Source organism: Saimiri boliviensis, chromosome 11, assembly GCF_048565385.1.
Source record: "Saimiri boliviensis isolate mSaiBol1 chromosome 11, mSaiBol1.pri, whole genome shotgun sequence".
NCBI classification, from domain to species: Eukaryota; Metazoa; Chordata; class Mammalia; order Primates; family Cebidae; genus Saimiri; species Saimiri boliviensis.
Window position 1 is genome coordinate 109,933,063 of NC_133459.1, and position 12,566 is coordinate 109,945,628.

Here is a 12,566-nt window from a genome sequence, read left to right on the forward strand (position 1 = left end):
TTTCCCCAGCCCCAAGGGTGTTAACTGCTTCTTGCACTTACTCATCTTTAGTTATCTCATCGTCCTGTCATTCCTCTTTCAGCCTTCCAACAACTACATAATAATTTCCTATGTAAGATCCCACCTTTGCTTACAGTATCAACTGTGGTTTTTGTTTTCCTGATTGAACCATGACTGATTCATGGGCATATAACCAGTGAAATATCAAAATCAGTATTTTGGTCATGATTGACTTTAGGGACCCATGAAACACAGAGCAGAAAACTCAAAATAAGGCCCATGAATGATTTGGTAGGACAGATCCATCTATGCCTCAGAAATGGTTGCCCCAGTGGTTCCACTTGCTGAACTCCAATTTCTCTAAACTCTTACAGGCCAGTGTGTGTGCTTTGCATGTATCTGGCCACCAATGGCTTTCAGCCACTGAGCTTTACAAGGTAGTCCAGAAGGTTCTGTTCTCCTAGTGACATCCTATACAACTGCTGTATAGTGCTTGACCTTTGGACATACATGCTGTCCCTAACTTACAATGGTCTAACTTGTAATTTTCCACTTTACAGCGGTGCAAAAGCAATATGCATTCAGTAGAAACCACACTTCGGATTTTGAATTTTTACCTTTTCCTCTAGCTAGTGCTATATGGTTCAGTATCTCCAATGATGCTGGGCAGCGGGAGCAACCCACAGCTCTGTCAGTTATGCAGTCACAAGGGCAAACAACCATACCATTCTGTTTTTCACTTTTAGCATGGTAATTAGTATGTTACATGAGGCTTTTTAACACTATTATCAAGTAGGTGATTTGCCAAACTGTAAGGTGATCTAAGTGTTCTGAGCATGTTTAAGGTAGGGTAGGCTAAGCTATGATGTTGAGTAGGTTAGGTGTATTAAACGCATTTTTGACTTACAGTATTTTCAACTTATGATACATTTATTAAGACATTACCCCATCTAAGTTGAGGAGCATCTGTACTACGTGAAGGGTAGCACATTACTGCCCAGAGAAAACACTGGTTAGAGTCAGGATAGGAAAGCAAAAGGTAGGACTACTGCTAAACAAGAAAACAATCATTTGAAAATCTCCACTAGGTGATGGGATATCTGCCCTGGCCTACCCCATTTACATCTACAAAGACCAAGTCTTTTCCTTTCACCACTGCTCTTAGTGTTCATTTTAATCTGACTTTACTTGGAGTTTTTGTTAACTTTTTAGTTCAGAGCCCCTGAGTGTTTTTCCCCTCCCCTACTCTCCCTTAGGAAATGGCCTGTGCGCCCAGCGGAATCACTGAAAAAACACATCAATGCACACCTATCAATCAGCTTCAACTCAGAGCTGCTGAAGCAGCACACACTAAAACCCGGACAAAAACCAAATTTCACACTCATTTTCTACTGTTAAGGAAAAGGCAAACCAAAAGAAACCACCACCCATCACCATCCCCATCACCACCACCATTACAAGAGTCTGATTATTGTAATGATTGCCAAAACAATGTTTTCACAATTATTCTTCCTAAAAAGACACTTTAAGTTTTATACTAGCAGTAAAATCCTCTCCTTTCTTCTAGGTTCTAATCAATAAAGAACAGATACAAGGAGGGCCAGGCATGGTGTCTGTAATCCCAGCACTTTGGGAGGCCGAGGCAGGCAGATCACTGAAGTCAGGTGTTCGAGACCAGCCTGGCCAACATGGTCAAACTCTGTCTCTACTAAAAATACAAAAATTAGCTGGGAGTGGTGGTGCATGACTATAATCCCAGCTACTCAGAAGGCTGAGGCAGGAGAATTGCTTGAAGCCAGAAGGTGGAGGTTGCAGTCAGCCAAGATCATGCCACTGCCCTCCAGCCTGGGTGACAGAGCGAAACTACATAAAACATTTTTTTTAATGTCCAGGAATGACTCATGCCTGTAATCCCAGCACTTTGAGACACTGAGGCGGGTGGATAACCTGAGGTCTGGAGTTCCAGACCAGCCTGACCAACACAGAGAAACCCTGTCTCTACTAAATATACAATATTAGCTGGGCATGGTGGCTGGTGCCTGTAATCCCAGCTACTCGGGAGGCTGAGGCAGGAAAATCGCTTGAAATTGGGCGGCAACAGGTTGCAAGTGAACCGAGATCAAGCCATTGCACTCCAGCCTGGGTAACAATAGTGAAACTGTGTCTCAAAAATAAATAAATACATAAATAACAAATGAATAAATACCTAAATAAAACAGATACAAGAAACAAATAACTTTGAAAATAGAGGCTCTCTGGTAAAGCCGTATTGGGAAGCAAGAAAGCCAGGACCTGAATCAAAGTAGAGCCACCTACTGACTCCCCTTAAATTTAGGCTTAGCCCCAGTCAGCGGGGAAGCAAGATTTTCAAAGCAGATCCTCAGCAAACTTGCCCCGCCACCCGCTTAAAGGATCACAGGTCTGTCTAAAAAATACCATTGTACAAGTGTCTTTTCACGAAGGAGCATGTAGAGAAGGTGGGAGAGAGACCCACCCTTCTTACTGTCCTTGCTGCAGGCAGTGCAGCTGTTGCAGGAGTGGAGGGGACTGTCCCCTGATGGAAGTCAGGCTTTCGCCAACCAGATTACTGACTCCTCTCCCTCCTTTGAAGAACAAGTAGGCCAAAAGAGATACTGGAAAAGTTCATTACAATTCTGTTTTCTCCTGTGGAGTGGGGCATAAGCCTTATCAGTGTGGAAATGCCTAAACACCAAACATCTACTCCAAATTATTTTCCTGAAAGATTCCTTCTCAGTAGCTATTATAGAGAGATGATGGTATAGAAGAAGATACAAAATTCAAAACTAGTTCCTTGCAGCACTATTCACAATAGCAAAGACATGGAATCAACCTAAATGGCCCATCAATAGCAGACTGGATAAAGAAATGTGGTACATATATACCTTGGAATACTATGCAGCCATAAAAAAGAATGAATCATGTTCTTTGCAGGACCTGGAGACCATTATCCTTAGCAAACTAACAAAGGAAGAGAAAACCAAATACTGCATGTTATCAGGTATGAGTGGGAGCTAAATGATGAGAGCACTTGAACACAAAGAGGGGAACAACACACACTAGGGCCTACTTGAAACCTACTTGAAGGTGGAGGTTGGGAGGAGGGAGAGGATCAGAAAAAGTAACTATTGGGTTCTACTAGACTTAGTACCTGGACAACGAAATAATCTGTACAACTAATCGCCATGACACAAGTTTACCTATATAACAAACCTACACATGTACCATTCAACCTAAAATAAAACTTTAAAAAATAAAAATAAAATTAAAAAATAATATAAAGACAAAGATCTGTAATAATTTCTAGATCTGCACTGTCAGGTACAGTGGCCACTAGTTACATGTGGCTATTTAAATTAAAATTAAATAAAATTAAAATTCATTCTCTCAGTTACACCAGCCACTTTTCAAGGCTCAAAAGCCACATATGGCTAGTGGGTTCCTTATTGGACAGTGAAGACATAGCGCATTTCCATCACTGCAGAGATTCAATTCAACAGCATTGTGTTAAATGTAGAAAAAGAATATTGAATTAACAATTCTACTTTTCTCATCACAATTGAATGCAGTTGTCATCAAATACTGTGGTCATAAACCTCCTAAAAAGAATTTTAAAGAATTTAAAAGAAGAAAAAACTTATAGGACTCACCCCACCTGATTTAAGACTTATAACAGTAATCAAAATGGTATTATTGAAAGAATAGGCCTACAAAATAATGGGATGTAATGAAGAGTGCAAAAGTAGATCCATACAAATATGGCCAAATGATTTTGGCAGAAGTAGAGAAGCAATTCAACAGTACTTAACAATTGAGCATTTATGTGCAAAAAAATGAAACTCATTCTGTAGTTTATATTTTATATAAAGACTAACTCAAAATATATTATAACCTAAATAAAATGTTAAACTATAAACCTTTTGGACAAATACACAGAAGAAAAATCTTTGTGTCTTTGGATTAGGCAAAGAATTCTTAGATATGAGACCAAAACTATAATCCATAAAAGAAAAACATTAATAAATTGAGTTACATCATTTCTTAAAATTTGCTCCATGAAAGACTGTTAAGAGATGTAAATGACAAATCACAGATGGGGAGAAAATATTTGCAGATCACTTTTTTGGCAAAGGACTTGTATCAGAATATAGAGAAATGTATAAACATAACAGTAAACAACCCAAGTTTTGAAATGGGCAAATAATTTGAACATTCATTTCACCAAGGAAAGGAGATTTATGGATAGCAAATAAACAAGTGAAGAGAAGTCTCACATAATTAGATGTTAGGAAATTTCAAGTTAAAAACAATACGCATTAAAAAAAATACTATTGCTGGGCGCGGTGGCTCAAGCCTGTAATCCCAGCACTTTGGGAGGCCGAGGCAGGTGGATCATGAGGTCGAGAGATCGAGACCATCCTGGTCAACATGGTGAAACCCCGTCTCTACTAAAAATACAAAAAATTAGCTGGGCATGGTGGCTCATGCCTGTAATCCCAGCTACTCAGGAGGCTGAGGCAGGAGAATTGCCTGAACCCAGGAGGCGGAGGTTGAGGTGAGCCGAGATCGCGCCATTGCACTCCAGCCTGGGTAACAAGAGCGAAACTCCGTCTCAAAATAAATAAATAAATAAATACTATTAAGAACAAACACACACACACACACACACAAATACTATTATTCACATACATTTTTAAGTTGACATAAATATTTCATCTTAAGTTTTGACAGTTACAGCAAAAGATCTAATTTCCATGTTATGTTTCCATTTTAAAATAAAATTAGGTAGGGCACAGTGGCTCACGCCTGTAATCCCAGCACTCCGAGAGGCCAAGGTGGGTGGCTTGAACACAGGAGTTTGAAACCAGCCTGGCCAACACTGTGAAACCCTGTCTCCACAAAAAAATTTAAAAGTTAGCTGGGTATGGTGACATGCGCCTGTAGTCCCAGCTACTGAGGAGCTAAGGTGGGAGAATCACCTGAGTCCCAGAGGTTGAAGCTCCAGTGAGCCTTGAACTCATGCCATGCACTCTGTCTGGGCGACAAATCAAAATTCTGTCTCAATAATAATAATAATAATGATACCACTCCCAAATGTATTTACTGGAATGGCTGTTTGATATCTATCATCTCAAATTTAAGAAAACATTCCCCTTCTCCCACAAAGTTTTTTTTTTTTAATTTCAGTCACCCAGCTAATTTTCCCCCACAAAGTTATCTTAGTATATCCTCATGCTGAAAGGTTTGCCTTGTCACATTTCTCTGCCATAAAAATGTGTATTAATTTGCATTGTTTAAAAATTATCAGTGAAGTTTTTTTTGTTTTGTTTTGAGAGTCTTCATCTGTCACCCAGGAGGATGGAGTGCAGACACACAATCTTGGCTGACTGCAAACTCTGCCTCCTGGGTACAAGTGATTCTCCTGCCTCAGCCTCCTGAGTAACCAGGATTGCAGGCTTCAGCCACTACACCAGCTAATTTTTGCATTTTCAGTACAGACAGGGTTTCACCATGTTGGCCAGGCTAGTCTCAAACTCCTGACCTCAGTGACCCACTTCCTTCAGCTTCCCAAAGTGCTGGCATTACAGGCATAAACCATCCTGCCCGACTTTTTTTTGGAGATGGAGTCTTGCTCTGTTGCCCAGGTTGAAGTGCAGTGGTGCTATCTCGGTGCACACTGCAACCTCTGTCTCCCAGCTTCAAGCAATTCTCCCTGCCTCAGCCTCCCAAGTAGCTGGAATTATAGGCATGTGCCACCATGCTCGGCTAATTTTTGTATTTTTAATAAAGACAGGATTTGACCATGTTGGCCAGACTGGTCTCGAACTCCTGAACTCAGGTGATCCACCCACCTCAGCCTCCCAAAGTACTGGGATTATAGGCTTGAACCACCACACCCAGCTGAGGATTCTTAAAAATTAAAAAAATGTTCTGACAGTTACCATATCACAATACAACTGAGTATAACAAACATATACTTTGAAATACTAAACACTAAAAATAAAATTTTATTTAAAATATCTTAATGAGATTAATACTTTAAAAAATTAGATTATGTATCATGCATAAATATTGCTCATTGCTGGGATGACTCAGAGTTCAATGGAAACACATGGCAAAAAGTTTATCAAGCAAGTGTGGGACTTAAAAAATATGTATTAAGGCCAGGCACAGTGGTTCACACCTGTAATCCCAGCACTTTGGGAAGCTAAGATGGGTGGATCACGAGGTCAGGAGATTGAGACCATCCTAGCAAACATGGTGAAACTCTGTCTCTACTAAAAATACAAAAAAATTAGCTGGGTGTGGTGGCGTGTGCTTATAGTCCCAGCTACTCGGGAGGCTGAGGCAGAATCATTTGAACTCAGGAGGTGGAGGTTGCAATAAGCCGAGATCGAAGCACCACTGCACTCCAGCCCAGCAACAGACTGAGACTCGGTCTCAAAAAAAAGTGGTAGGAATACCGCTGTTTGAAGGCCACTGGTTTAAAGAATATTCTTTTTTTTTTTTTTTTTTTTTTTTGAGACGGAGTTTCGCTCTTGTTACCCAGGCTGGAGTGCAATGGCGCGATCTCGGCTCACTGCAACCTCTGCCTCCTGGGTTCAGGCAATTCTCCTGCCTCAGCCTCCTGAGTAGCTGGGATTACAGGCATGTGCCACCATGCCCAGCTACTTTTTTGTATTTTTAGTAGAGACAGGGTTTCACCATACTGACCAGGATGGTCTCGATCTCTTGACCTCATGATCCACCCGCCTCGGCCTCCCAAAGTGCTGGGATTACAGGCTTGAGCCACCGCGCCCGGCCAAGAATATTCTTAAAAGACTGTTCTACAGAGTGTCACATCAACAGAACTACTTGCATTTGGTAGTCTAAAACAAACATACAAGTTTTAATGAATTCTGCACTATACTGCAGTACAACTGAGCTGACATACCAAAGTGGTTTTCTTTGAGTCATAAACTCAACTGCTACCAGGAAAAGGAAAACATCTAAATGTGGAAGCACGTTGGGTGTAAGATAACAGAGCATGATAAAAGCACATCATTTGAAAAACACTCGGTTATTTGTTAATACCACAAGGCAAACAAAAACATATCTGGGGATGAAACTGCAAAACCTACTAGTGTTAAAATTTTACTTCTCTCAATCATTTGGCTTGCAAAACATATTCAACAGATTCAAATTCAATAAATATTTACAAAGAACCTGCTAGGTAGAAGGCATATATTATTAGAATGAGACAATGCCTACTAAATGTTATTGCTGCCAGGCTAGTGGCTCATGCCTGTAATCCCAGCACTTTGGGAGGCCAAGACGGGCGTATCATGAGGTTAGGAGTTTGAGACCAGCCTGACCAACATGGTGAAACCCCATCTCTTCTAAAAATACAAAAATTAGCTGGGCGTGCTGGCACGTGTCTGTAATCCCAGCTACTCAGGAAGCTAAGACAGGAGAATCACTTGAACCCAGGAGGCAGAGGTTGCAGTGAGCCGAGATCATGGCACTCTAGCCTGGGCAACAGAGTGAGACTCCATCTCCAAAAGAAAAAAAAAAGTTATTGTTGACACACCAAGTACATTAACATAAAGTTGCCTCATTATACATTAGATGTGATTTCAGCAGAGATTAAAATTATACCCAAATTACAGATCAAATCTATATCCCTGACTTACTACATAAAAAGAAAAACATATTTACTTCAGGTGTAAAGAATATTTTATTTCAATACTTCAGTATTGAAATCAGCTATCACACATATCCACCAACTGATAATTCATTGTCCATCTCTCAGGAGATATTCAAAGTGAGATTAATGTGATGAAGCATTCTCAGCAAACCTAAAACACTGTACTTCATCTTCAAATTTAAGTCAGGTCCTTTAATAAGTTACTTCCTAGTCATTATTTTATAGTATTTATGAAATAGTGCAATACATCAATGAGGTATCATTTAAGAGGCGAATACTCTATAGATTTGTATTTGTCATCCCAATTCCTTGACATTCAATAATATAAGTATCTTTAGAAGCATCTTCTTCATCTTCTGATTTCTTCACAATAAATTTAGCCTGAAATCAGAAGAGTATATAAGCAATACGAAGACAGATGAAGGAAAGAGCCCACAATTCCAACTTATGTAGGCAGAGTTAATGTCAAGCCCATTTTATTGAAAAACCTACAGAGACACAAAAGATCAAATGATTCCTGAGAAATTCAATAGCCTAAAGACAACGCATTTTGTTGCACAACCATGGTTCTTGTTCAGAGGTATATACCTGTCCGGTTTTGTCCAAATATATAATTAGAAAGCTCAGACGTCCAGCTTAGGTAAATATCCATTTTGAAACCTCAACTGGTAATGATAATGCAACTGTATTCCCTATGCCCTAAAATTTTTCTAAAATGTTTCTACTTTTATCTTGTCAAGTAACAAATTACCCTTTAATTTCTTTACATTTTTTCTTGCAAATTTAATTCCCTAAATATATTGTTCAAAAGATCCATTTCATAGAAGGTATTTGAGGAGGAGGTATGGTGGTGATTAACATCTTCCTTCATCTTTAATGTAATGGGTTTAACAGCACATTTTTAAATTGGTAACTAAAGTTGGCCTAAAATATTTTGTCTGTATCATTGTATTCTGGTTATTTTTTGCTGTTGTTTTTGAGACAGGCTCTTGCTCTGGCACCCAGACTGCAGTGCAGTGGCGTGAACATTGCTCACTGCAGCCTCAACTTCCTGGGTTCAAGAGATCCTCCTGCCTTAGCCTCCAGTGTAGCCAGGAACACAGGCACACCTCACCATGCCTGACTAATTTTTTATTTTGTTGTAGAGACAGGGTCTCACTTTGCTGCCCAGGTCTCAAACTCCTAGGCTGAAGTGATCCTCTGGCATCAGCCTCCCAAAGTGCTGGAATTACAGGCATGGGCCATTGTGCCTGGCCTATAACACTTATTTTGAAAACATGATTTTTAAAGCAAATGTGATTCATTTTAACAAAGCTAAATTTAGTATCAAAACAACTAGCCAGGTGCAGTGGTGCACATCTATAATCCCAGCTAATCTGAGGTGGATCACCTGAACTCAGGTCAGGAGGCCAGCCTGGGCAACACAGGAAGACTCCCCACAATTCCCATCAACACCTTAAAAAAAAGTCAAAACAATCAATTAGGTTGATTGAGTTTGTGGCAAAGGAATTTCAAATATGCCTAACATCTTAGGATTCTTAGAAGTACAATTTGGAAACCATCACTCTGGGGTCTTACTGAATGAATAGTAATATACAAAAATTATTTCACTTTCAGCATTACAGCAGTGGTAATTTCTGACACACAGTGAACATTTGAAATTACTGTTGAATGAATAAATGCTGAATTCTGAGCTAGATAACCAAATTATTTAAGTGTGTATATATATATATATATATATATATGCATTTATATATTTTTCAAATTAAAAACATTATATAAATATGAAACACAAGTAACAGCTATGAAAATCATTTCTAGCCTATACATAAGCCTACTTAAAACTACAAGTATGTAGACCTGAAAGGATCATAGCAGGCCTATCTAGCTTAATTCTCATTTTACAGATAACTATCTACATTGAGACAAAGAAAGATAAGAAACTTGTCCCAACTCACCCAGTTATACACAGCAAAGCTAAGTAAGATATGAGCTATACACTCAGGTTCACAGCACTTTCCATCATGTATACATTTCAAATAACAAATAAATATCTACTCTATGTAAAGTACCGTAAAAAGTGAAGAATATAATGAATGAAACTTGATCTCTGCTATTAAGGAGATCAATCTATAAGGAGAGACAGATAAGTAATAGTTATAAATACAGAATAAGTAGAATAACAACAAAAAAAAACAGAGCTAACACATCAAATATATTTGCCTTTAATTCCCATCAGTCTTTCCTACAATTTAACAAAAACTTATCTATGCTTCTTTTTTTTTTTTGAGACAGAGTTTCGCTCTTGTTACCCAGGCTGGAGTGCAATGGCGCGATCTCGGCTCACCGCAACCTCCGCCTCCTGGGTTCAGGCAATTCTCCTGCCTCAACCTCCTGAGTAGCTGGGATTACAGACACGCGCCACCATGCCCAGCTAACTTTTTGTATTTTTAGTAGAGACAGGGTTTCACTATGTTGATCGGGATGGTCTCGATCTCTTGACCTCGTGATCCATCCGCCTCAGCCTCCCAAAGTGCTGGGATTACAGGCATGAGCCACCGCACCCGGCCTTCTATGCTTCTTAATAACAATAAAATTATATATTATTAAGAATCAAACTGGGTGCAGTAGTTTACAGCTGTAATAACAGCACTTTGGGAAGCTGAGGTGGGAGGATCACTTGAGCCCAGGAGTTCAGGACCAGCCTGGGCAACAGAGGGAGAGCCTGTCTCTCAAAAAAAAAAAAAATTAGCAGGGCATGGTAGTTCACATCTGCAGTCCTAGCTAATTGAGAGGCTAAGGTGAAAGCATCACGTGAGCCCAGGAGTTCAAGACTATAGTTAGCTATGATACTGCCACTACAATCCAGCCTGGGCAACAGAGCAAGACCCTGTCTCTTAAAAGGAGAGAAAAAAAAACGGCCAGGAGTTTGAGACCAGCCTAGCCAACATAGTGAAACCCTGTCTCCGCTAAAAAAAACACAAAAATTAGCCAGACATGGTGGCAAACACCTGTAATCCCAGCTACTCTGGAAGTTGAGTCATAAGAATTGCTTGAACTTGAGAGGTGGAGGTTGCTGTGAGCCAAGATCGTGCCACTGCACTCCAACCTGGGCTAACAGAGCAAGACTCTATCTTAAGAAAAAAGAAACAGAAAAAGAATCATATCAATAGGTACAGGGAAGCAACAGTGGTTTTGTGTTTGGGACACTTCCGTAATGCTTGATTTTTAAAAATTAGTATATATTACTTTTGTCATTTTTTTAAAAATGCTTAAGATTAGGCTGGACATGCTGGCCAGCACTTTGGGAGATCAAGGTGGGATGATCGCTTGAGCCCAAGAGTTTATAGACCAGCTTAGGGAATGTGGCAAGACCCCATCTCTACAAAACATCAAAAAACTAGCCAGATGTGGTGGCACACACCTGTAGTACCAGCTATGTGGGAGGCTGAGGTGGGAGGATCACTTGAAAGCCCAGGAGGTTTGTGCCACTGCACTCCAACCTGGGCAACAGTGCAAGATCCTGTCTCAAAAATAGTAATTAAAATGTTTAAGATTAGCACCTTCCCTCATAAAATTGAATTATACATTTTATATTTTTTTATAAAATTACATTATAAAGAAAAAGCAGCCGGGCACGGTGGCTGACGCCTGTAATCCCAGCACTTTGGGAGGCCGAGGCGGGTGGATCACAAGGTCAAGAGATCGAGACCATCCTGGTCAATATGGTGAAACCCCGTCTCTACTAAAAATACAAAAAATTAGCTGGGCACTGTGGCACGTGCCTGTAATCCCAGCTACTCAGGAGGCTGAGGCAGGAGAATTGCCTGAACCCAGGAGGCGGAGGTTGCGGTGAGCCGAGATCGCGCCATTGCACTCCAGCCTGGGTAACAAGAGCGAAACTCCGTCTCAAAAAAAAACCAAAAAAAAAAACTGTGTGTCAACTCTACTATATATCAGAGGACTGATGAATATTCAACAAATATTCTATTCTACCAATAGAATCAAGAAAATAAAATGTCTAAAATTTTATATAAATATATTTTATAGCCAACTATGAATCCCTTGTGATTTGATACCATAGTTTACAACAAAACATCTTTACTTACTCTGTAAGGCAGTACCACAGTGATTATAACATGGGCTTTGAAGTATGCTTTCCCAGATTTGCTCAAAGCCCAGCTCTGTCACTAAAAATCCATGTGGCCTTGAACAATTTAACGAATCTCTCTGCCTCATTTTACTCATATGTATAATGGGAATAATAATAAACAGCCACCTATAATAGTTATGCTGAGTAAGACAGTTCAGATAAACTGCTAAATTAGCTCAGTGCCTGCCACACAGGAAAACAGTGAATGATAGCTATTATGATTACTATTAAGTTTCCTGTTTATTAAAATTTAATCCAAAATTGACTAAAATAAAAATCAAAATATCCAGCCTGGCCAACATAGTGAAAGCCCATCTCTACTAAAAATATAAAAATTAGCCAGGTGTGGTGGCCACACGCCTGTAATCCCAGCTACTCGGGAAGCGGAGGTGGGAGAATCGCTTGAACCTCAGAGGCAGAGATTACAGTGAGCCGAGACCATGTCATTGCATTCCAGCCTGGGTGACAGAGTAACACTCTGTCTCAAAAAAAAAAAAAAATCAAAATATCAATTTCTTTCTCTGATAGAATACTCACCTTTGCTATTTGTTCAGCAAAATGTATAGCTGTTTGCGTATGGAGTGTAACTGGTCCTGTTTTTATTCTGGAAACTCCATTGGCTAATGCCATGAAAACAATCAGCTATTTAAAAAAGAACAAAGAAAAATCTCACATATTTATTCACATTTGAAGTTCTAATTCCACTGC

General features: G+C 39.7%; 1 protein-coding gene across 5 annotated transcripts in view; it reads right to left on the reverse strand.

Moving 5' to 3' along the window:
* Positions 1-12,566, reverse strand: part of RTCA (RNA 3'-terminal phosphate cyclase) — an 81,380-nt gene that overhangs the window by 48,365 nt on the left and 20,449 nt on the right. For 2 of the 5 annotated variants that reach the window (XM_003933259.3, XM_074381358.1), the window contains 2 exons: positions 12,396-12,500; positions 6,007-8,086 (listed from right to left, as the gene is read on the reverse strand). In XM_003933259.3, the coding sequence (XP_003933308.1) occupies positions 7,985-8,086; positions 12,396-12,500 (207 nt within the window). In that variant the 3' untranslated portion in view covers positions 6,007-7,984. Of the gene's footprint in view, positions 1-6,006; positions 8,087-9,777; positions 9,836-12,395; positions 12,501-12,566 lie in introns of those variants that run through there. The other 3 variants (XM_074381356.1, XM_039460831.2, XM_074381357.1) reach the window with 2 other exon arrangements.